Source organism: Malaclemys terrapin, chromosome 1 (genome assembly GCF_027887155.1).
Source record: "Malaclemys terrapin pileata isolate rMalTer1 chromosome 1, rMalTer1.hap1, whole genome shotgun sequence".
NCBI lineage: Eukaryota > Metazoa > Chordata > Testudines > Emydidae > Malaclemys > Malaclemys terrapin.
Window position 1 is genome coordinate 65923350 of NC_071505.1, and position 25964 is coordinate 65949313.

The 25964-nt window shown below is 41.5% G+C and overlaps 1 protein-coding gene across 3 annotated transcripts in view; it reads left to right on the forward strand.

The window, feature by feature from the left end:
- The window catches only part of CNOT2 (CCR4-NOT transcription complex subunit 2), a 122321-nt gene that overhangs the window by 66297 nt on the left and 30060 nt on the right, over window positions 1-25964 (forward strand). For 2 of the 3 annotated variants that reach the window (XM_054026360.1, XM_054026350.1), the window contains 5 exons: window positions 50-172; window positions 10307-10363; window positions 20831-20897; window positions 24430-24577; window positions 25225-25407. In XM_054026360.1, the coding sequence (XP_053882335.1) occupies window positions 62-172; window positions 10307-10363; window positions 20831-20897; window positions 24430-24577; window positions 25225-25407 (566 nt within the window). In that variant the 5' untranslated portion in view covers window positions 50-61. The remainder of the gene's footprint in view (window positions 1-49; window positions 173-10306; window positions 10364-20830; window positions 20898-24429; window positions 24578-25224; window positions 25408-25964) is intronic. The other variant, XM_054026369.1, reaches the window with a different exon arrangement.

Here is a 25964-nt window from a genome sequence, read left to right on the forward strand (position 1 = left end):
TTTAGAAAGCTACTGTGTATAGAGTGTAATCATGTTTCTTATCATTTAGGTGACAAACAGCATGTTTGGTGCTTCAAGAAAGAAGTTTGTAGAGGGGGTCGACAGTGACTACCACGATGAAAACATGTACTACAGCCAGTCTTCAATGTTCCCACATCGGTCGGAAAAAGATGTAAGCTGAGCAAACGTAATATTTTGCCCTTTAATAATGGAGTAATCTCATAACAAGGTGTATGAAATTGAAATAAGGACAGAATGTCCTCTACTCCAGGGTATTTCTTTAAGCTGTAGCCTATGTAAGTTAGTTGGTGTGTGTGGACCTCGCAGGTAGTTCAAATGAACTGCTTCAGTGCCCTACTCATAGCTTCTCAGCTAGAGATAAAGGTAGTTTAGTTCCCAGAGAAGTCCTAGATAGATGGCCTGGATCTACTTTTCAAATTCAGCTATTTGAGAAAGATTAGGAGCATGTCCAACCCTGTCCGTTGCACAAGAACATTCCTTTCTTTTTTTGTCCCCGAGGTGGTTTCTCTGGCCCATTGTTGAAGCATTGCATATTCTCTAAATAAAAGCTATTCCTTCCTTCACAGGGAGTGCTACCATACACCTGACTCCTTCATGGCCAAATATGCACAGGACTTGCTAGCTTCTGGGACCCATAGGATTGAGAATTAAATTGAGGATTATGATTCGAAAAACAATCCTCAAATCTACTGGAAAAAAATAAACTATATTATTCCTCCTCCCCCCCACCCCAAGGGGGATTCTTATAGTTCAGAAGCATGTAGAAGGACAAAGTTCTTCTAGAAAACTCAAAATTGAGGACTTAGCTCCCCCACCCCCAGTGTAGACCAGGCCCAAGTCAGTCTAAGTTACACAACATCAGCTACGAAAATACTGTAGCTGAAGTCAACTTACTTAGAGCTACTTACCATGGTGTCTTCACTGCGGTAGGTCGACTGCTGATGCTCCCCCATCAACTCCGCTTATGCATATCGCTCCGGTGGAGTACCGGAGTCGATGGGAGAGCGCTCGGTCGTTGATTTATTACGTCTTCACTAGATGCGATCAATCAACCCCTGCTGGATCGATTACTCCGGAGGTAAGTTTAGACATGACCTTAGTATGATTATGCAAAGCATAATGGTCTATAGTAGTTTGTTAGAACACCTTTCCCATGATTGCCTCCTGTTCCAGCAAGGCATATCCTTTTGAGAGGGTAACATTACGAGATGGAGTACTCTAGCCCTTTACTCCTTTAAGGAATTGTTTGACTTGACACTTTTGCAGCACTGTCACTATATATTTCCTTTCAACAGCCAGGCCCTTCAGAATTTTTTTTCAAGTGGCAAACCGAGAGCTTTTTCCTCATTACATTTTAGTAAAGGAAGGGTTCTAGACCCTCTTTAAAATGCATACTCTAGATGTAAAACTATATTTTCTGCCTCTAGCTAACTATTTATATAGTAACTGTCACTATAGTTTTCTTCTGGCTTGCCATTTAAGATAGCTTCAACACTAAGACTTTACCAAGGTGAAAGCAGCAAAACTAAGGGGAGGGCACCTGAAGTCTTGTCTTATAATTGGATGATTTAATGCAAGTGGCTGGGCAACAAACAGCACCACAAGTAGTTCAAGAGATTGTAAGAGTATTTGAGAGCCTTGGTTCAGGCCTTGTCTACACTGCAGAGTTTTGTTGACACAAGTTATGCCAACGATCAAAAACTGGTATAATTGTTGCTTGTGGAAGTTCACACAACGCTCCTTCTGTTGGCAGAGAGCATCCACTATTGGTGCTCTAGCATTCATAGTGAGAGCAGTGCACTGTGGTTAGCTATCCCACTGTGCTACTCGCCACCTTCTGCTGCTAGGACTTGTGGGAAGGTGGAGTGGATCGCAGTGCATCATGGGTGTTGGCTCATCATCGAATTATGCATGTTTTTTCCATCCCATCATTCCATGAGCTTCTGACTGCGTTTTGCGGCATTTTTCAATGGCCCATGTTTACTGTGTGCCCTCCATCTCCGTCTGAAAGGATGGATCTTGTACTGCTCTCTACTGTTGTAGTCACTGATAGGAACAGATCACGGTTGGTCATGCAGTATATCATGAGCATCTAATCTGAACAGGAATCAGAGGTGCCTGACCTGTTGCATACCATGGAAAGAAGCAACACCAGATTACTTTTGGCATTCACAGAGCAGCTGCACATGGTGCACAATTGCTTTTAGGCTTAGGAAATAAGCACTGAGTGGTGGGATTGCATCGTTATGCAAGTCTGGGATGACCAGCAGTGGCTGCAGAACTTTCAGATGTGGAAAGCCACCTTCCTGGAACTGTGTGCAGAGTTTGCCCTCTCAGTGGAGAAGCGTGTGGTGATTGCTGTGTGGAAGCTGTCAACTTCAGACTGCTGCCAGTCCGTCGCGAATCAGTTTGGAGTCGGGAAGTCCACCATTGGGACTGCATTAACAAAAAGTGTGCTGGGCCATTAATCGCATCCTGCTATGAAAGGTCTATGACTCTTGACAATGTGTGTGAAATAGTGGATGGCTTTGTGGTAATGGGATTCCATAACTGCGGAGGGGCAATAAATGGCAGGCATATCCCAATTTTGGCCCCGGACCATCTTGCGACGGAGGATATTAATAGAAAGGGGTACTTATCTATGGTATTGCGGGTGTTTGTGGATTACCGTGGGTGTTTCACTGACATCAAGATGGGGTGGTCCATGAAGGTGCTTGACGCATGCATCTTCAGGAACACTGGAGTGTACAGAAAACTGCAAGCAGGCACTTTCTTTTCAGACCAGAAGATACCAACGGGGGATGTTGAAATGCCCATAGGGATCCTGAGAGACCCAGTGTACCCCTTGCTCCCATGGCTCATGAAGCGTTGCATGGGATAGCTGGACAGCAGCAAGGAACGCTTCAACAATAAGCTGAGCAGGTGCAGAATGACAGTAGAACATGCCTTTGGCAGATTAAAAAACATGTTGGCCCTGCCTTTATGGCAGATTAGATTTAAATGAGGAAAATATTCCCATGTCTATAGCAACCTACTGTGTGCTCCATGATATTTGTGAGGCTAAGGGTGAAAAGTTTCCTCTGGAGTGGAGTGTGGAGGTTGATCGCCTGGCAGCTGATTTTGAGCAGCTAGATACCAGGAATAGTAGAGGGATACAAGGGGGCACTATTCGAATCATGGAGGCTTTTAGGCACTATTTTGACAATGAGCAACAGTAATGTGTCTTTCTATACAGCACTCTGCCATGCTTTGGTAACTTGCCACCTTGTATGAAAATGTGGATGATTCCTGACCTGATGATTCCTGTAGTCAGGAAATGATCAAATTGCCATTGTATTAATTTCAGCAGCAACCACCATGTGTAGGAGACATATAAAGATTCGTTATCTTTCAAAGAGTATGTTTTTATTAAATACCAATTAACAACACATACAAAAGGCTTGGTGGGAAGGGCAATAACAATGAAAGGCAATGTAGGCTCTTATAGCTGTGTGTAAGTCCAGCTATCATTTTGGAAGCTGTCTGAAGGGGTGGCATGAACAGGGTACCGAGACATTCTAGGAAGTTGCAAGGAATGTGTGGGAGGAGTGTGGGGAGGGCTTGAAAAGCAGTTCTGTATTGGCTTGGGGTGGGTGGGGGGAGAATGCATGTGTTCTGCCTGCAACGTGATTAGGGACTTCAACATCTCTGTTTGCTCCTCCATCACTTTTATCATCTGCTTTTTGCCCCATTAAAATTCACTCCTGGCTCTCCTTCCTGTCTGTTTTATCATTTTCTTTTAAAGTATCTCTCCTCACCCTGTGTTCTTGTTTTTTGGCCTCTGAGGGTTGGATCACCTCTTGAAACATGTCCTTCTTGTCCTTCCTTGGTCACTTCCTTATTTGCCGGTGTGTAGGGGGGTTCCCCTGAAGGCCACATTTGCAGACGCACAAGAAACAATAAACAGAAGCATGATTGTTAGTGCACGCCCAGCATCGAATCATTGTAGTAAAATGCACATCTTTTTAAATGTTTAAATGAATCAGTTTCTCATTGTCCCTTAGCAAGCACACAGCTCGGTGAATGCCCTAAACATGGTGAGTTCAGCCTGGAGGGAGGAAAAAGGGTGCTCAAGATGGGGCAAAGGGTCTAGGTGGTTTTTTAAGGGGATCACTGCAGGCAACTAGGAACAATATTGTAAATTCTGCCACCATTTTCCACAGGCGGGGGCCATTGAAGCTGATATTTCACTCCTGATGGTAAGCAAGGATGCAAGAGTGCATCTCCTCCATGCGTGCAGCCTCAGACCACGTCCCTAAGCTGCTTGCCTGTGTGCTGCTTTGGTCCCTGCACAAGTGATTGCCGATGGGCACGGGAAAGTTTCCTACAACAGGGGAAGGAACAAAGCACTTCTGCCAAGGAACTTTCGGCAGAGGATTGGCGAGTACCTGCAGAAAAGTTTTTCCTAGAGATCTTTGCAGGAATCCTGTGACATCTCGGTGGGCATTAACACATTGTTCCGCCACACTGCTTAGCTGCACAAGAGAGAATGTGAAGCACACGCAAACACAGCTAGTCGTGCACATTTCTGTCCCTTCACTCACTCCAGAATATGCAAAGCAAAGGACCTCATATAACTTAGCAGCATCAACTCAACTTATCAGAGCTCTCCTCTCCTGCATCATGTGTGCCAGAGACGGACTGCTGGGACTGGCGAGATCCCTCTGGAGTGAAAAAGAGACCCTGACTTGCCGTGCCAGTGGATGATCCTGCCATGTGCTCCACATTGTCCTCCAACTCAACCTCCTTGTCCATGACTTACTTCATCCTTGGGGTTGAGTCTGCTGACTCCAGCCCTGCTGAAGTATCCACAGGGCTCTTGGCGGTAGCAGTGAGGTGTCCACCGAGGATGGCATCCAACTCTTTATAGAAGTGGCAGGTCTTTGCAGCCTCAGGTCGACAGTTTGACTCCCTTGCTTTCTGGTACACCTGCCTCAGCTATTTTATCTGTGCACGGAACTGCTGCATGTCCCCTTCGTAGCCTTTATCCAACATGCCACAAGAAATCTGACCATAGGTATCGAAGTTCCTATGGCTGGAGCGGAGCTGGAACTACACAGCCTCTTCTCCCTACAGTGTCAGCAGATCCAACAACTCACGTGTGCTCCAAGCGGGAGAGCGTTTGCTGTGTGGAGCCGCCCTGGTCAGCTGGGAAGATGTGATGTGAGCTGTCCACTCTGAGCAAACAGGAAGTGGAATTTCAAAAATTCCCAGGCCATTAAAGGGGGGGAAGGGTGGATGTCTGTGTACCTTGGTGCAAGGCAGCAGTGTTCGAACTGCTGACCAGAGCAATCAGGCATTGTGGGACATCTCCTGGAGCCATTTATTGGAACATAACCAAGCGCGTTGTCTACACTCACACTTTGTCGATATAACTTTGCTGCAAAAAGCTCTATGCCTTTTGTCAAGATGGTTTTATTTTGTCGGCAAAGCAGGAAAGTTTGTTGGTGGAAGGAGTATTGCAGCGTGTACACCTCCTTTTGTTGACAAAACTCTGTAGTGTAGACAAGGCCTTAGTTGAAGAAAAAGGATATATCAGAGTCTACCTAGATTCTCACCAGGAAGTTCAGTTCTAGATAACCAGAGTTGAAATCTTCTGTTGTGGAAGAATTCCATATGTAGTTCAGTGACTCACGTGCCCAGCCAGAACCTGGACAGTCTTAATTCACTGGGTCTGCTGATTTCATGTATAATGCAGTGGTTTCTTAGATCCGACTCCACTCCAGTCATCTAATCCTTCTCTTCTTCGATATTGGGTGCTCATTGCTTGGAGTGAGTAGATCTTTACTCATTTCACCTGTCACGAGCTATGGGTAGAACACCCATAAATGCTATTGCTATGGATTGCACTGGACAACATGTGACTCAAGGTAGAAGGTTGTCTTTGGCAAAGGAATTGAATATGCATTTTATAGAGCTTCAAGCATCTTGATCTTCTTTTGACAACTCAGAATTCCGCTTGAAACAAAAGTGATTGAATTGACAATGTGACTACTGCATCCAAACGGGTGATAATTCTGAATCAATTATTGTGTGAGCTTTGGTCAGGAAAGTATCTTATTCTTCTGAGTCCTATTCTCTTCTGAGGAGAAAAAATACACTGGCTGATGTTCTAATTACATGTTGGCTCACAGAAGAGAGTGGATCAAGTTGTCACCTCTAACCCTCAATGCTTTGCTACTGTAGCTCTCTGCCTGCGACACCCACAAAATCAAGGCATTGTGATGCACTTGGGGTTACAGGGTAAACAGTGACACAACTTTTCACCGATCTGGGTTGCATCCCATAACATAACCATTCAACCGCAAATAATTTCACTTCTCACAGACAAATCTATTTCTGTCAGTTTGCATCTGTAATGACAAAAGAAAGACCTTCATGTTTTGTGAAATAGTTTTTGCAGTAAATGCTTTCTCCATGATTTGGTGTTCATTTTCTCTCCCAGTCCTTTGACTGACAAAAAAGGCTACAGAACAAAGAAAATCAGTGACATCAGCATAATCTTTGGATTAGTTGACTAGTTTTGTCTTGCCTGGAAAATCTGAATTCTTCTATAGCAGGGGTCGGCAACCTTTCAGAAGTGGTGTGCCGAGTCTTCATTTATTCACTCTAATTTATGGTTTCGTGTGCCAGTAATACATTTTAACCTTTTTAGAAGGTCTCTTTCTATAAGTTTATAATATATAATTAAACTATTGTTGTATGTAAAGTAAATAAGGTTTCAAAATGTTTAAGAAGCTTCATTTAAAATTAAATTAAAATGCAGAGCCTCCCAGACCGGTGTCCAGGACCCAGGCAGTGTGAGTGCCACTGAAAATCAGCTTGTGTGCCGCCTTTGGCACGCGTGCCATAGGCTGCCTACCCCTGTTCTGTAGTTTCCAGGCTTCATCTTCTCAAGGCTTGATGTTTTGTTCTGACCATCAAATTAATTTTTTCAAAAGGTGACTCATGAGAGAGTGACTCTTATTTTAACAGAAGCTTTTCTTGCATGGGGATAGGAGCTGCATTACAGAAGTGGGGGAGGCACATCTGGCATACAACATCTGATAAGGAAAAATTTCTTGCTGATGTGATCGTATGAGTCTCAAAGCTTTAAAAGTGTTCCCTACCACACACTTTTAAGTTGTTGCAAGCTGGCTTAAAAAGATTTTGAACTGTAAATACCTTTGATTGGAAGCTTTTGCTTGTAATATCTTGAGAGGCCAAATGGGGTTTGAGGTTGTCATCACACCACCTGATCAAGTAGAGTTGCTGTCATTTAAAGATATGAGTTCAACCCATCCATTTTGGATTGCTATATTTTGGATGTTGAAAGAAGTATGCAACAGAAGTCTGCTTTATCTTTTTTTACTGAGTTTTAAAACCCTTCATATGCTTTTGCTTTTATTTTTGTGTTTTGCCATTCTGCTTTGAGATTAAAAGACAGTATTTGGTTGGGAACAGGATGGTTTGGGGGTTGCATTTTTTTTTTTTTTTTTTAAGTATTTGTTGTTATGGCAAGGGCACTTACAGAACCCATTCAGGTTTGGGGCTCAATATACGTAATAATGACTCACTTATAGATGTTTGTTTTCAAATCTCGATGATAAATATTTATTATCTTAGTAATTTTTAGTTCCTTATCTTCCATTTGTTAATGTTTTTATTTTGTGGCTATGTGCAGTACTCTAACACAAGTTATTTTGATATTTTAGAGTTTTATCCATTACACATATTAAGTCTTGGTTGGAGATTAAAAAGCCTGTAGGACTTTTAGTACATTTTCAGGAGACAGGTTTTCTTCAGGCTGCTGTATATAGTGTCTAGCCTTAGAGTTTGACATCTCTGTCTTCTGCTGCTACTGCCAGTTGCTGGGATAATGAATAAAACGATAGTATTTCGTTTTCCTGAGAAAATTTTGCTTAAATACCTTTTAGTTACTATTTGAGAGGCTTTTAGCTAAAAATTTGACAGATTCACGATTTAACTTCATATGTTACATTTAGGGTTGTGTGTCAAAAGCATGCCTATGGAATCCTCTGACATTACAAGGAACTAGGTACAGTGAAGTTAGGACTGGGTAATTTAGTAGCATTAATTTAGATGATAAAATAATTATTTCGTAATGGATGACTAGCTTTGATCCATTTGAATAAAGTGGAAAGTTCATCTCTGGCAAAAATCAGGTTAGTATGATAGATTTAATGTTAATAGGAGATATGTATTTTCATAAAACTTACAATTATATTTTCAAATATAATTGTATCAAACCCATTTCCCCTGCTTACCTTACGAAACTCAGAGCTTAAGTGCCATTTCTCTGCAATAGCTGATGATATTGCTAACACAGAAAGCAGTGGGGACGGGAGCCTGCTGTCCTGTCTGAGAGATCAGAGAGAGACTCTTCATTCATCTCATTATAGGTGAAAAAGCTTTTATTGACATTTTAAGAGATGAATAAAAGGTGCATTGCTATCATTTGACAACAGTCTGAGGAAATTTCTTTCTGGACATAAGAACAGCCATGCTCGATCAGACCAGTGGTACACCTAGCCCAGAGGTTCTCAAACTGGGGGTCGTGACCCCTCAGGGAGTTGCGAGGTTATTACGTGGGAGGTCATGAGGTGTCCGCCTCCATCCCAAACCCCACTTGGCCTCCAGCGTTTATAATGGTGTTAAATATATTAAGTGTGTTTAATTTATTGGGGGGGGGGGTGTCACCTTCAGAGGTTTGCTGTGTGAAAGGGACAAGTACAAAAATTTGAGAACCACTGACCTAGCCCAATATTCTGTCTTCCGACAGTTGCCAATGCCGGATGCTTTCGAGGGAATGAATAGAACAGGCAATCAAGCGATCTATCCCCTGTCGTGCATTCCCAGCGTCTGGCAAACAGAGGCTAGGGATGCTCAGGCCATGGCTACACTCAAAACTTCGAAGCGCTGCTGCGGGAGCGCTCCCGCGGCAGCGCTTTGAAGTGCGAGTGTGGTCACGCACCAGCGCTGGGAGAGAGCTGCAGGGGATTAGCTTACAGCACTGGGAGCACATCTCACACTGGTGCTTTACAGCGTTGTAACTTGCTGCGTTCAGGATGGTGTTTTTTTTACACCCCTGAGCAAGAAAGTTGCAGCACTCTAAAGCGCCAGTGTAGCCGTGGCCTCAGAGCATGGTACTGCATCTCTGTCCATCCTGACTAATAGCCATTGATGGACCTATCTGCCAGGAACTTACCTGGTTCTTTTTTAAATCCTGTTCTGGTTTTGGCCTTCACAGCATCCCCTGGCAAGGAGTTCCACAGGTTGACTGTGTGTTGTGTGAAGAAGTACTTCCTTTTGTTTGTTTTTAAATTTGCTGCCTGTTAAATTTCATTGGGCAGCCCCTAGTTTCTTGTGTTATGTGAAGAAGTAAATAACATTTCCTTATTCACTTTCTCTATACCAGTCAAGATTTTATAGACCTCTATCAGACCCCATGCCCCCCTTAATCATCTCTGAAAAGTCCCAATCTTTTTAATCTCTCCTTATATGGAAGCTGTTCTATACCCATAATCATTTTTTGTTGTCCTCTCTGTACCTTTTCCAATCCCAATATATATTTTTTGAGATTGGACGACCAGATCTGCATGCAATATTGAAGATATGGGCATACCATGGGTTTATATAGAGGCATTATGATATTTTCTGTCATCTTATCTATCCCTTTCCTCATGGTTCCTAACATTGTTACCTTTTTTGACTACCGCTGAACATTGAGTGGATGTTATCAGAGAACTATCCACAATGACTCCAAGATCTCTTTCACTGGTAACAGCTAGTTTAGACCCCATCATTTTGTATGTATAGTTGGGATTATGTTTTCCAATGTGCATTACTTTGCATTTATCAACACTGAATTTCATCTGCTGTATTGTTGCCCAGTCACCCAGTTTTGTGAGATCCTTTCGTAATTCTCCGCAGTCTGCTTTGGACTTAACTGTCTTGACCAAATATAAGCATACATTGTATAATGTTAAACATGTGGCAACATTGTAACAATTATAGTATGTTTATCGAACAGTTGCTACAACTTAAAAATTTGTTTTCATAATAAATTTACACTGCATGATGGGAGAGCCAAGTGTTTGGAATTTATACGGTTTTACCTATATTTATAACCTATAAGGTATCTGCTTTTGACTTTTATCTAATTTGGGCATGTAAACATAAACCAGTGTTACTTGGCTAGAGAGGAAAACAGATATTCATGTTTGTACTTTATATTGTCCTTCAGTTTGCAGAGAGGGAGGAAGTAAAATGCATCTCTGAATCACATTTTAAGAAATTACAGGTAATTTTTTTTTTTTTTTTAAACAAACTGGAATGTATGTAGTAAAGGAAATAGAGAGCTATTTCTACCACGAGAAACTGATTTTTCTATCTGCAAACTACTGATTAAGAATTTTTGTTAACATAGGCTATAAGTAGGCTTGGAAGGATTAGATTTTTATCAGTAAAGGTCTTGCACTGTAAACACATAAATCAATGAAAAAATCTTTCTATCCGTTATAATAGAAATATACAGATAGGCAAATTAAGAAAAATGCTGCTTGAGAACTTCAGAGTTTGATTTAAGGATATTTACTTTGTATATTTTGACGTGATGTTGACAATTTGTGTTTCAATGGTTTTAAAACTTTAACTTTTTGAATTTCAAATGTCTGCTGTCATTAAATAATTATTGTCTAACTCCCTCCTGCCCCAATAATTTCCCACAATTGTGAAACTTTAAATGGATAAAAATAGAAGAAAAAAGCTTAACCCATAGTTCAGCACATGTGTGAACATCTACTCGATAAAAATCTAAAAAAGGTTAATAGAAACTTCAGTATATCTGTTGAAATCATAAAGATAAAAATTGAATTCTGCCAAGCCTAGTTACAAGAGAGTTAAGTCATTATGCAAGTCTTTCAGTATACCACAAAATTGTTTCTATTGTTTACTACATAGCTATGTCTAGTACACCTATTTTTAAACCAACAGTATAAGATAATTGGTGAATGCAAATGAGTCTTAAAATTTCAAGTGGTTCTTTGGACCAAACTCCATTGCATGCATGCAATCATGCTCCTCTTCCATGCTCCTGTATTATAAATTGGCTCATTGAGTGTATAGTGAATGTATTACATTGTGTTAGAAATGTATTTATTTGTTAGTGTTCATTCTTTCACCTACAGTATTCATCTATTAATGAAGTGCAGCCAGTCTCTTAATCTGATTAAAATGTCTGTTTTATCAGCTTAGTCTTAATCACTCATGGCATCTTCCATAATACCAAATTACAACTTTCCCAGTAATCTCTTGTCTGATTAATAACTCGTATTGTATACCTTAGTATTGTATATGAGTTTTAAAGAGATGCTAAACTTTTTTAAAAAAATAACACTTGTTAATGATATCATTTACACTTTAAAACTGAAAGAATTATAAAAATCAGTTTGTGTTTTCACTATTTAGGCAGTTTATTTCTTACATTTCCTCAAGTTAAACAATGAAGTCGATAGTTATTTTCACTTCAGAATCTCAATACTTATAAATATTTTGAATATTGCAAATACTTTACTGTAAATGTTTATTTTAAACTCATCATTGGAATTTTAATAATTTAGAGAAATGCTTTTATTGGTCTTACATTTTGTAAATGCTTGTTAGAAAACCTAATTTTGGGGAAAATTTTGCAGTGGTCTATTTTAAATTACATTTAAGACAAAAGGAGAATTATTAAGAAAATGAAAGATTAAACCAGAAGAATATGATAGATCTAGTTTTTGTGTTAATTATTTATTTGCTTAACTTCTAATTTTATTAAATGGTTAACATAGTGCTGTCTCCCTTTAAAACTGTGATTCATCTACTCATGTCATTCTAATAGTACCTGTTGTGCTGTATAAGATCTGGTCTACACTATGAATTTAGTTCGAATTTAGCAGTGTTAAATTGAATTAACCCTGCACCCGTCCACACAACGAAGCCATTTACTTCGACATAAAGGGCTCTTAAAATCGATTTCTGTACTCCTCCCCAACGAGGGGAGTAGCGCCAAAATCGACGTTGCCATTTCAAATTAGGGTTAGTGTGGCCGCAATTGCCATAGTGTAGACATACCCATAGTAACAGAAACAAAGTAACACATGATTGTCCTCTTTGGTGACTAAGAAGATAATTATCAACCTTTCTCATATGTTTAGATATCTACTGGTCTGGATGATATTTGTGGATTTAAATTTGCTCGTTCTACCAGATTTGTGGCAGTTTAGGCTCTTTTTTTTCCTACTTCTTCCTTTGAGTTTAGGTTCACTGTACTGGACTGATGCAGCACTTCATTGATCATAGTTTACACTGGGCAAGTCTACATTACAATGCTACATCTGGTGAAGATGTGCATAATTATTCCACCTGGGAGAGAAGCTAAGCTATGTGGCTGGGAGAGCGTCTCCTGCCAACATAGTGCCGGTGTGGACCACACACAACTTTTGTCGCTCAGGGGTGTGAAACTCACCCCCCCAGCAATGCAAGTTAGATCAACTTAACTGATAGTGTAGACCTGCCCATTCCTTCCATCTCGGAAAACAGCTTCAGCTTTGCTCAGGGAGCTATAGAGCATGATTATTTCACAAACTTCTGAGGAACTTCAAATGAATTTACATGCAACTTTTTCAGGGCTGATGTTATTAAGCCTAGATAAATTACATTGCAATAAACCAATCTGGAGGTAATGAAGGCATATATAATAGAAACCAGTTCAGTCACCTAGTCAGTTGTTTCTTGTTAGAATTTGTTCATTGCAGTTCCTTCTTATATCTAAGTCTAGAATCAGTGAGGAGTGTGGTTGGACCTCACAACTGTTTTTTAGGGTGATAAGAGTTCTGTGTGATAAGACTTGCATTGTGGCCACTTAAGATTTCCAATTCTTTACCCAAGTAATACAAGATTGACTTTCTCACCTCAGTTGTTGCAGTCTTTGGTCCTGTTGCCTTTTATTTTAAATTTTGCAAACGAGAAAATTAAAGTATGCAAATTAGGTCAACTGTCTCTATTTTTGTCAATTGCTGTAGGAAAAAAGTTACCTTGTATTTGATATTTTTCCTAGGAATTGGCTCTTCCATTAGTTCAGTAACCCACTTTTCCAGTCACCCACAGTATGCAGACCAGTGAACGCCTATGTATATGAGAGAGAATTAGGTTTATTTGTAATCTTTTATTTTCTCTGAATTATTCCAAGGCATTCTACAAAGCAGTCCATGACCATAATCAGGTTGGCTGTACTGTTGCCTATTCTTCGCTGCCTTTTTTTTTTTTATTATTATTATTATTAAACGTAGCGCCTGGAACAATAGCTTCCTGATTGGGGTCTCAAGCTGTTACTATAATATGGATGATAATCCTTCAGCCTAAGGTTAAATATTGCTGTAAAATGCAAGTGAGTTTAACAACAAAATCAAATACATTAGATAGCCAATGCACCCTTCATGATAAAATAATAAATGACATCGTGTGCCTTTCCAGCTTACCTGAAATGTAGGTAAATTACAGAGTATTAAGCCTCTTGTATTTCCTAATAGTACATACTTAGGATGCCATATTAACCAATCTTTAATTGAATCCTACTGTTTTTTTATAAATTGCTATAATCTCCTGACCATCATATATAGTGGCTGTCATTAAATTTTAACATTTGCAAGTGGTTACCACCCAGTTTTCATTATACTTAAACCACATTAAAAGCCAACATCTAAAAACAGTGCCCACACAACAAGAAAAGAAGAAAATGGTCATTAATGTAGGTACATAAACAGTTCAAAATTAAATCACTGTAGACAAGTAAAGGATTGTATTCGCTAGGACTGAGACTTGACATCTACATTAGAAATACAGTGCTTGATTCTTTATTGTGCTATGGCATTATTATGCCTGTTCAGTAGTGCAAAGGGGCTTTAAATTAATTGGCTCTGATCACAGTATGTTTCTCCAGTACTGTATATAAATACCTGAGTGGTGTAGAGATCTACGCCACTCATTACCACATCCTCTAGCATAAGAAGTAGGGATGATGGAAAGGTGGTGTGGTGTAATCAGACCATCTCTGTGCTCCAGCTGTTCTTAGCTACTGAAACCAGTCCTTCATGGCCACAAGTAGTTAGGACTGCTTTAACTTATGTATGGGGCCTAGGCAAGGCCCTGGCTGACCCAAGAATAAAGGAGTCACAAACATGACTTAATACCATCTTCACGGCCACACTCTCATTGTCCCATTTCTACTTCATGCATAGTTTGGTCAAAAATGCCACACTATCGAAGTTCTCTCTACCATGCAGATGTACCAAGATCCTATCTGTTTCTCACACTATCAAAAGCCATCACTTCAGAATTTCTAATAAAATTTATTGTTTACATTCTTCTCAGCGGGTCAGTAATAGACAGATGAAAGAAACTTGTCCAACATAACAGTATTTGCACAGACAAAACTCTTTCTCTTTTAAAGCATCACTGGTACATAATCTAGGAAAATTTTCTCCTTGGGTATCCAGGATACCAGAAGTCCTTCCAGTCTCTTTGTTTTAGGAGGCCAGAGTTTCAATTCTAGTAGGATCATTTGAGTTAATCCAGTGCTACTTGCAATGAGCGTAAGTAATACTGTAGTCACTAGAGCCCTGTTGCTCCAGCAAAACATCTGATATCTTTTTGAGATTCTCTCCATATATGAGGGGTAGCCGTGTTAGTCTGTATCCACAAAAACAATGAGGAGTCCGGTGGCACCTTAAAGACTAACAGATTTATTTGGGCATAAGCTTTCGTGGGTAAAAAAACCCACTTCTTCAGATGCATGGTGTGAAAATTACAGATACAGGCATAAATATATACTGGCACATGAAGAGAAGGGGGTTACCTTACAAGTGGAGAACCAGTAGTGAAAAGGCCAATTCAGTCAGGGTTGATGTGGTCCACTCCCAATAATTGATGAGGAGGTGTCAATACCAAGAGAGGGAAAATTGCTTTTGTAGTAAGCCACCTACTCCCAGGCCCTATTCAAGCCCAAATTAATGGTGTTAAGTTTGTAAATGAATTGTTGCTCTGCGGCTTCTCTTTGAAATCTGTTTTTGAAGGTTTTTTTGTTGAAGGATGGCTACTTTTAAATCTGTTACTGAATGTCCAGGGAGATTGAAGTGTTCTCCTGCAGGTTTTTGTATGTGCGGGTGAATGAGCCCCTGATGGTGTGGCTAATGTGGCTGGGTCCTCTGATGGTGTCACTAGAGTAGATATGGGGACAGAGTAGGCAACGGGGTTTGTTACAGGGATTGGTTCCTGGGTTAGTATTTCTGTGGTGTGGTTTGTAGTTGCTGGTGAGTATTTGCTTCAGGTTGCGGGGCTGTATGTAAGCAAGGACTGGCCTGCCTCCCAAGGTCTTTGAGAGTGAGGGATCGTTTTCCAGGATAGGTTGTGGATCGTTGATGATGTGCTGGAGAGGTTTTAGCTGGGGGCTGTACATGATGGCCAGTGGCGTTCTGTTATTTTCAGGCCTGTCCTGAAATAGGTGACTTCTGCGTACCCATCTCACTCTGTCAGTCTGTTTCCTCACTTCCCCAGGTGGGTATAGCAGTTTTAAGAATGCTTGATAAAGATCTTGTAGGTGTTTGTCTCTGTCTGAGGGACTGGAGCAAATGGCTTGGCTGTAAACAATGGATCATGTGATGTGTCCTGGATGGAAGCTGGAGGGATGTAGGTAAGTAAGCTGTCAATAGGTTTCCAGTGTAGGTGTTTGTGACCATCACTTATTTGCACTGTAGTGTCCAGGAAGTGGATCTCTTGTGTGGACTGATCCAGGCTGAGGTTGATGGTGGGGTGGAAATTGTTGAAATCCAGGTGGAATTCTTCAAGAGCCTCCTTCCCATGGGTCCATATGATGAAGATGTCATCAATGTAGCACAAGTTAGAGGAGGGGCAGTAGGGGTTTTTTTTTACCCACAAAAGCTTATGCCCAAATAAATCTGTTAGTCTTCAAGGTGCCACCGGACTCCTCCTCATTTTTCTTCATATATACCCTTTCAAAACCACAAAGAGTATGTGAATTGTTTGTATGCTATGTTGGACTTTAAACATTGTTGAAATCACAGTAATAGTAGATTGAGACACTTTTTTTTTTTTCTGTATTATCAACTCTGAATTGTTGTTTCCAAGGCATCCTTATTACCAGAAAATTCTCCTACTTTTCTCTCAGTGAATTATGAATGATTTAAGTAATAAATGATTTGCCGTCCATATTGAATCCAGATCAAATAGTCCCTGACTCCGAGATCAGCTAGAAGCAGATGAGTTCTCAGTTACCACAAGGAAAACACAAAGAGAAGGAAATAATAAAAGCTAGGGTAGTGTATACTCTCCATCCAGTTTACTAACTTTCCAAAGAAGAAAATGCATATGACAAAAACCAGCTAATTTATCTTGGATGGGGTCATTGAGGCTTGTTTCTTGCATGTACCTTTACAGGGATGAGTAGTTTACAACAAAGTATTTAGTAGTAATAATCTTATATTCCATTGTTTGGGGTAATGAAGGCTTGGGGCTAAGCAATCCTTCATGTTAAAGAACTTAAACTACTTCTTCGAGTGATTGCTCATGTGCAATCCAATAGGTGTGAGTGTGCCGCATGCACGATTGTCGGAAGGATTTTCTCCTAGCGGTACCTGTCAGGTCGGCTGTGGAGACCCCTGGAGTGGCGCCTTCATGGCGGTGTATATAGGTCCCTGCCGACCCGCCGCTTGCTCAGTTCCTTGTTACCACCAGTGACGGTCATTGGAGCAGCTCAGTCTCTTGCATTCGCAAGTGCCTACTTAGTGGTTCCCTTTTCTTAGTTGTAAATAGTTATTAGTTTAAATAGTAGTTTGTAGTTAGTTGGGCTTACTTTGGGGGGGCTTTCCCCCCGCCCTAGTTTCCCCAGGCAGTGGGGCATGCCTCAGTTGCAGGGGTTTAAGGCATGTGAGAGGTGTGCGAAACCTATGCCACAGGTGATCCACACGCTGCTTGTCTCAAGTCCCTAGGAAGAGGCCATCAGACAGAGTGCCCAAATTCACAGGAGCTTTAGACCCAGGACTGAGAGAGAGCGGGACTATCATTTTGAAGCTCCTCCTAATGGACTCGGCTCTCCGCCCCCAGGCGGCACCGGAAATGGATGCGGGATGTCCTGGCACCAAAAAAGGACTCCTCCAAGGAGCATCGGCGCTGTTACCCTTCGGTGCCGCATAAGAAAAAGAAGCCAGATGGGGTCGTTCCCCTGACAAGAAGCCGTGAGGGGATTCCAGCAGGATGCATCCTCCGGCAGGACACCCACGGTCTGGACCTCAAGACCCGGCACCATTGACTCTGGCCCCAACAGGAGGCCCGTCAAGTCCAGTGCTGATGGGCTACCTGACTCAGGAGGATCTGGAGGAAGAGCTTGACTTCCCCTCCATGCTGGATACCTATGAGGCAGCGTGGGACCTCATTGCCATGATGGCGCAGTCCCTGGCCCCACAGGTGCAAGCTCCGGCACCGCTAGCCCAGGCACTGTCAGCGGCACTGGCTGCAGCATCTATCCTGGCACTGCATATGGCGACGGCACCCTTTGCGGCACTGATGGCGTCATCGCCCCTGGTTCATCATCGCGGCAAGCCCACGATGTTACGGCGCCACTCACCATCACCTTGGTATCGCTCCCCGGCACTGTCGGGCTCTGCCCCCTGTGATCAGGCACAGACTACTCATCCAAGTCAGGTGCTGAGTCTTCTGTCTCTCGACGCAGCCAGTTCCGCTCCCAGCACCGCAGACCAGTGGACTCTTTGGCACCAGCGGTTGCTTGGCTACCCCAGTGGCATGGCCTTTACAACAGCCCTTCTGTACTCCTTGGGCCTACCATCAGGATCAGGGCTCCAGGCCGGCATCGGTGGCATCCGCACTCTTGTCTTCCCCCGCCCCCCTGCACCACCACCACCTCCCCCATCGTCGCTGGCTCGACGCACCCCCAGGACTCCTGAGGACCCTACACGAGATAGGGACTCTGGGCTGTCACGCTCGGGCACAGCACCTGAACCAGCGCCATCAGTGACACTGGAGCTGCCTCCAGTCACGGGAGGCTGTGAGGTACCTGACACAGCCTCCAGAGAGGCAGAAGGGCAGGAAGACCCTGTCCCACAGGTCGTCTCCTCCTCCTCACCAGATGAGGTGGTGGCGGGCACCACCACCACCCTTCCAGCGATGGACACCAGGACCTTCTTAGCAGGTGGCCCAAATTACGTCAGATTGCTGGGTCCTGAGCACAGTAGGGGTGGAATATTCTATCCAATTTTGTTCCCTTCCCTGTCCCTTTTCAGGGACCCTTCTCACGAACAGCTCCTTTTGCAGGAGGTGCAATTGCTCCTTGCTCTAGGGGTAATAGAAGAGGTTCCTCAGGAGTTCAGGGGGAAAGGGGTTCTACTCTGGCTATTTTCTCATCCCCAAGGCCAAAGGTTTGGCTCCGACTTATCCTGGATCTCAGAGACCTCAACACATTCATAAGGAAAGTGAAGTTTTGCATGATCTCTCTGGCTGCCATCATTCCTTCCCTAGATCTGAGGGACTCTTACGCTGCCCTCGACTTGAAAGATGTATCCATTATCCCGGCCCAAAGACATTTCCTTCACTTCGTGGTCAGTGGCCAGTACTACCAGTTCAGGGTGCTCCCATACGGGCTCTCGATGGCCCCCTGGGTATTCACCAAGTGTATGGTGGTCGTGACAGCCTTCCTCTGCAAACGTCAGGTGCAAGTGTTCCCGTACCTGGACAACTGGCTCATCGAGGATGAGTCACAAGCACAGGCTGCAGAGCATGTGTCTTTGGCCCAGGCCACATTCTACAGGCCAGGCCTCATAATGAATGTGCCCAAATCCACACTAGCCCTGACGCAGAGAATAGAATTAATAGGGGCTCTCTGGGACTCCAGGCAGGCCGGGACATTCCTGCCTGAGCTGTGCTTCCAAGCACTCATGGACATTATCGAAAACCTTAGCCGATTCACCATAACCACGGCCGGAAATTGCATGAAACTGTTGGGGGATATGGCGGCCTGCACAGACGTGGTCCGGCACGCCAGGTTATGCCTTCGGCTCCTCCAGGCGTGGTTAGCGCGGGTGCACAGGCCGGGCAGGGACCCACTGCATATGATAGTTACCCTTACCCCTCGCATTCTTGAGTCTCTCCACTGGTGGCTGCAGCCACAAGTGGTCTGTGTGGGAGTACCCTTTGCCAAACCCCAACCTACGCTATCACTAGTCACGGACGCCTCAGCGCTCGGTTGGGGAGCGCACCTGGGCAATATCAGAACCCAAGGCCTATGGTCCCACACAGAACTATTGCTGCATATCAACGTAAGGGAGCTGAGGGCGGTTCGTCTGGTATGCCAAACATTCCAGGCTCGCCTTCAGGGCGCATGTGTGTTTGTGCTGACGGACAACACTGCAGCGATGTTCTATATAAACAAACAGGGTGGTGCTCACTCCTCTCCCCTGTGCCGGAAGCCCGTTAGCTGTGGGACTTTTGCATCGCCCACTCAATACACCTAGAGGCGTCACACCTTCTGGGAGCGCAAAATGAGCTAGCCAATTGCCTCAGCCGCTCACTTCAGTCACAAATGGTCCCTCAGGCCGGACATCGCACACTCGATTTTCCAGAGGTGGGGCTTTCCCCACATAGACCTGTTTGTGATGCGGAACAAGAGGAAGTGCCAGCGGTTCTGCTCTTTCCTGAACCCACAGCCCAGACTCCATCGCGGACCTCTTTCACCTTTCATGGATGAGTCACCTGCTGTACGCGTTCTCGCCCTTCCCTCTCATACACAAAGTCCTCCTCAAGACTTGTCGGGATGTGGTTTCCTTGAACCTCATAGCACCAGCATGGCCCCGCCAGCACTGGTTCACCATGTTGTTGAACCTCTCAGTGGACAGATCAGTATAGCCCTTCCTGTGTGCCCGACACTCATCACACCCTACACGGTCTTTTATAAAGATAAAGTGCAGCAACGCCCTCACCCTGTGTTTCTGCCAAAAGTAGTCTCCTAGTTTCATGTGAACCAAGACACATTTTTACCTATGTTCTTCTCTAAGCCTCGTGCCAGTAACAGAGAGCACATGTTCCATTTCCTGGACGTAAGGCATGCCCTAGCATTCTGCATTGAGCGTACAAAGCCATTTTTTAAGTCACCACAGCTCTTTATTGCAATCGCAGAAAGGATGAAGGGGCTCCCAATCTCATCCCAGTGCATTTCATCATGGATCATGTCCTGTATCAGAACATGCTACAACCTGGCTAAAATTCCAGCCCCTCCGCTTATGGCGCACTCCACGAGAGCGCAGGCGTTGTCTGCAGCATTCCTGGCGCAGGTCCCTATTTATTGTTCCATAAGTAACTGAGTGGGATGTTTGAGACCATTGAAAGTAAAGTTTGATATTAACATCAGTATGTGATACACCTCTACCCTGATATAACACTGTCCTCAGGAGCCAAAAAATCTTACTGCATTATAGGTGAAACTGTGTTATATCGAACTTGCTTTGATCCAGCAGAGTGCGCAGCCCCACCCCCCTGGAGCACTGCTTTACCGTGTTATATCAGAATTCGTGTTATATCGGGTCACGTTATATCGGGGTAGAGGTGTATTACAAACTTTAGGTATCATTTTTTAGAGCAATGAAGTATCTATCTTTCTTTGTCCTTTTGGTAACAACTCTTTTGTTTGGTTGTTTTAATATAGATGCTGGCATCACCATCAACATCAGGTCAGCTGTCTCAATTTGGGGCAAGTTTATACGGGCAACAAAGTAAGTACTCTGTTTATTACTGATATGCTTCTTTTATGATGTATGCATGTTCATTTTTACATCTTGAGGGAGAATATGCATATCGTTTTTTCTGTTAATTACATAGGAGAGGTTGCATGTCTTTTTATGCGTGACCTGTGCAAGATACATTTTAGATCTGGGTTAGTAGGTTTTTATGCATTTGCCATGATTTGATGCTCTACAGTTGCTAAATAAATATCACCTAAAATATTCTATAGTTAAACACAGTATAAAGAATATCTGTGGCTTAGCCATGACTTTTAAAAAGAAAACTAAAACAATGGGCCAAAATACACCTAGTTTTCTGAAGAATAGATACAGAATCAAGTGAACAGCTTGATCTGTAATGTGGTATTGTATACCCACAAAAGGCAAATTGATTCACTTCTAAAAGTTGGTCATTCTTAATTCGGTCTGTAATATGTGAGGTAGTAAAGCTGGGGAAAATATTCGCAGTTAATAGTTATTTTCCCACCCTCCATTTCTTCCTTTTTATCCTGCAGCTGTTAAAAGTTTAAATTAGCAGGTGCAGAAAGACTAGTTGTGTGCTCTACAGAAGGATTTTAAGTATTTTACCACCTCCTGATTAGACTTGATTGGAATTTTCTAGCAAGTTACCATTGTCGCAGACACTGTATGTAAAGTATCTTCTAGGGTATTTTAGTAAGTGACTTTTTTAGCTGGACAGAGCAAGAGTATTGTCTCTTAGAAGATGCAATCTTTCTGATACAGTATTTAATTTTCCTTTGAATAACATTCAGGCTCTTAATAGTGAGAGTGGTTGTCCCTTAGACTGTTGACGAGTAACAGTGTTAGACCTACTGGTACATTCATTCCAATGATGAATTTTCTTTAAATCCATTTCTAGGAAATCTGAGAGGGAAGCTTTATGCTCATTTTTGGGGCCTTAATCTGGCATTGTTGAGCCTCTTTTACCCTCCACTATCTTTATAGCTTAGGGCTGTAGCTATTTTTGTACCTTTTTATCCATTGCAATTGTATTCCTTAGGCCCATTGAGGGCTGGTCCACACTAACCCCCCACTTCGAACTAAGATACGCAACTTCAGCTACGTGAATAACGTAGCTGAAGTCGAAGTATCTTAGTTCGAACTTACCACGGGTCCACATGCGGCAGGCAGGCTCCCCCGTCGTCTCCGCGTACTCCTCTCGCGGAGCAGGAGTACCAGCGTCGACGGCGAGCACTTCCGGGATCGATTTATTACGTCTAGACAAGACGCGATAAATCGATCCCAGAAGATCGATTGCTTAGCACCAGACCCGGAGGTAAGTATAGACGTACCCTAAGTCACCCAGATGATCTAATACATTTTTTTTAACAACCTAATATTTCGATCAGTTCTGGCTGTGATGCCTAAAGTGCAATCTAGCTTAAGTGAAATCATGCTTAAAGTAGAAACTAGAAGGTCATATTAGAACAGTCTTCTGTTTCTTCCTGAAGTCTGGAATGCCATGCTTGGGACTAGATGATGTTTAACCATTAAAATGTTGTTTGGAAGAATCAAAATTGATAATGCCAACATACCTAGAATTGGAGTAGTGGCATCTGCTTCATTATCCATCTATGTATGTGTCTCATTCTGGAAAGGGGTGACCAGATCCAGATTATTGTAAATCTGAGTTAAAGAAACCCAATTTCCAGGCACAAAATTAGCTTTTTACTTTCTTCTCCAATGGTCAACCGAAGTCATTGCCTATTAGAAGTAATAACAAGGGAAAGTGAAAGAGAGAGAAAAATAGATTTCAGCCGTCCATCCACAAATTTACAATGAGACTTGAAGGATCAAACTCCATCTGTTTACATATATTCAGATATAAAAAAATATTCTATAGTTGGCAACTGCGGAGAGTTCGAATATTCACTGTGCAGGCCAGCTGAAATCTATTTTTCTCTCTCTCTCTCTCTCTCACTTTCCCCAGAGAATGCTTCCTATGTTTTGCACTGTGAGGTCAATTTCTAAATCACTTCCTTAGAGATCTACTTTACCACCCTGCTGCCAAACCAATGGACCAGTTATAAGGAATATTTTTTTAGCTGCACTGTTATGTATGCTAGTTTTGTTTCCTGATGTATATTACATGAAATTTCCTTTTTATTGTATCTGGACATAATCCTGAATTTTTTTTCAAATTTAAATAGAAAAATTGATTTGTGAATCAGAAGAAAGACATACACAACATTTTGAAAATGTCCTCAGAAAACAAAAGCATTTCTTCAGAGTATTTTTTTGTCATAATTGTTTTAAATAATGTGAATTTCCATTTTTATTTGTCTTTTATGCTGAAATGCTTTCTTTATTTGCTGTATACACCCACACTCTTATGGTGAATCATTTGTGTTGAACACAATAATATTGAACACGTAGTATGGCATTCACAATGATTTTTATTATATTAGTGGACAGTTAAAATCTCACTTTTCTCTTATTTCAGAACATTAGACTTAAGTTAATTACAGATACTGAATTTCTATGGTCAAGAAGAAGCACTTTATACTTGACGGAAAACAATTCTAAAAAGCATACTATTGAAAACTAAATTATTAATATTTGTATTAAAGAAGTTTGTATTGTTTTGCATGAGCTGAAATGGTGTTTTCAACACAGGCCAAGTGTGTATCCGCTTATACTTTCTGAAAATGTATCTTCTAATTGAAATTTTACATGAAGTTAAATGTACTGTATTTAGTATAAAATAATTCTAAATTGTGTAATTAGCCCATTCTAAAAATAGCATTTATCTTATGTTGAGGGGGTGGTCCAATTACAACTATTACTCTTTGCCAAATACATATTTTTCTATTTAATTATTAAGTGTTTTTAAAAATGAGTCTGATTTTTTCCTACTTTCATTTTTAAAATGCTCTTATGAAATGCGTGTGGACTCAGCCAAATATGTATTGTTTTTAATTCTTATATAAAAAGCTGTTTGTCGTAGCTTTTTAGAAGATAAACATGATGCCAACAGATGACAAAAAAGAAAATTCTTAAAAACAAGATTGTGAGACACTTTAAAGAAGAACATTAAGTCTTGCTTATCGCTTATATAATTAAAGTTTTCAAAATACAAAATGAGAGTCAAGACACTTGTTTATACTGTTCCTTCAGTTTTAAAGCTATATTTCAGTACTGAGTCTAACAAACCAGTTGGAACATAAAACCTGCAAATTACTGATACAAAAGTAAACCTATAACACTTACTGTAGAATGCAAATATCAATGGAAATGCAATTTTGGTAGTGCTTTTCAAATACAAAAAGCTTTCAAATAAAAAGCCTTTTTTTCTGAAAATTACAAAAAGACAGCATATTTGAAATAACTGAGCTTAGATCATGTAAATAAGGACTTAATTTTTTCACTGCATTTTCTTGCAGCATTACACTAATATTTTTTTAGATTGTCAAATTAGATTAAGTTCCCTTCTACACTGGATGGATAACAGTGATTGCCTGATTGCTACATATTTCCACCCCTCTGAATTTTTTTTCAATAGGTGCACTAGGCCTTCCAATGAGGGGAATGAGCAACAATACCCCTCAGTTAAATCGCAGCTTATCACAAGGCACTCAGTTACCGAGCCACGTAACGCCAACAACAGGGGTACCAACAATGTCACTTCATACACCTCCATCTCCGAGCAGGTATTTATTGGTAGCTGATATTTCTGCAATTGCTTTTTTTCTGCAGAGCAGTTTAAGCATATTTTACCTAAACTACTTTACATTATAGTTAATAAAAAAGAAAAATATTTCCTATTATGGATCACTGCCTGTGTGGAGGAAAATATTTGTAATACACTGTTTGTATGTGTAAGGATAGTGTTCACTTGCAAATTCTGTTGCGTGAACACAAGACATCATTTGACTGCTTTGGTAAATGTTTGGTTAAAATTAGATGCATGTTATACAGCATTCAGAATATCAAGGGGGTAGCACAGAAGCACTAATATTAAAAGATTTTATATATCAATTGATTTAGCTATATGGTGTTTTCACACTCATAAGACTTTTATTTCACTTCAAATATTTTTTATAAGTATTCTACACTAGACCTGACCAAGGATTTGTCTAGTCTCATTGTATAAAGGAGCATGTGACTTTTCTAAAGAAACCTAAAACTCTGTACCATTTACTGAAAAGTAATTGCTTAGAATAAATGATGTGCCATATTGAAATTATTCATAAATCTAGCTTGACAGCCTAAAAAATTGATTATTCATTTCAATTCTATACTGAAGTTGAACAGTATTGTATAGGTTCAACTTTTTGGATGGTTTTATCTCTTTCAGGGGTATATTGCCTATGAATCCTAGGAATATGATGAACCACTCCCAGGTTGGTCAGGGCATTGGAATTCCCAGCAGGACAAACAGCATGAGCAGTTCAGGGTTAGGCAGCCCCAACAGAAGCTCGCCTAGCATAATATGTATGCCAAAGCAGCAACCCTCTCGACAACCTTTTACTGTGAACAGGTAAGACTGATTTGGTCAAGGTATATACATGCAGGTATGGGGATGTTCAGCAGCATTCCTGAAATAAAAATCTAGTTTTATCCATTATTTTAAAGTTTGAAGTGGTGAATTCTTACTGCCAGGAGACTGTCTGCTTTGAAATGTACATAAGATTCTCTTGATTGAAGCCTTAAAACTAAATTTTGCCTGGCCACTGTCATTCACTTCTGTTCCTGCAAAAATACATATTTAAACAGTTGTTTTTAAAGTGCAAGTTGGGGTTTTCTTTGTGCACATTTTAACTTTAGTGCTGGTTATAAGTTACATTAAATGCACTTGGAAAAAATAAGGCAAGAATTAAAAATATAATAGTTCTTTGAGAATTGCCTCTGTAGATTCACATGCTTTTGGAGTTTTGCGCCTCTGTGCTGCAAGCCACGCAACCATTTGGAAAGCATTGACTTGCCCTCCTGTAGAGTTGAGCATTCCTTGCAAACAGCCTCTGTTCCTTTCCTTCCACTGTAGGCATAGGTCTCAGAATCATCAATCACTTAACAGTAACACAATGCAAGATAAGA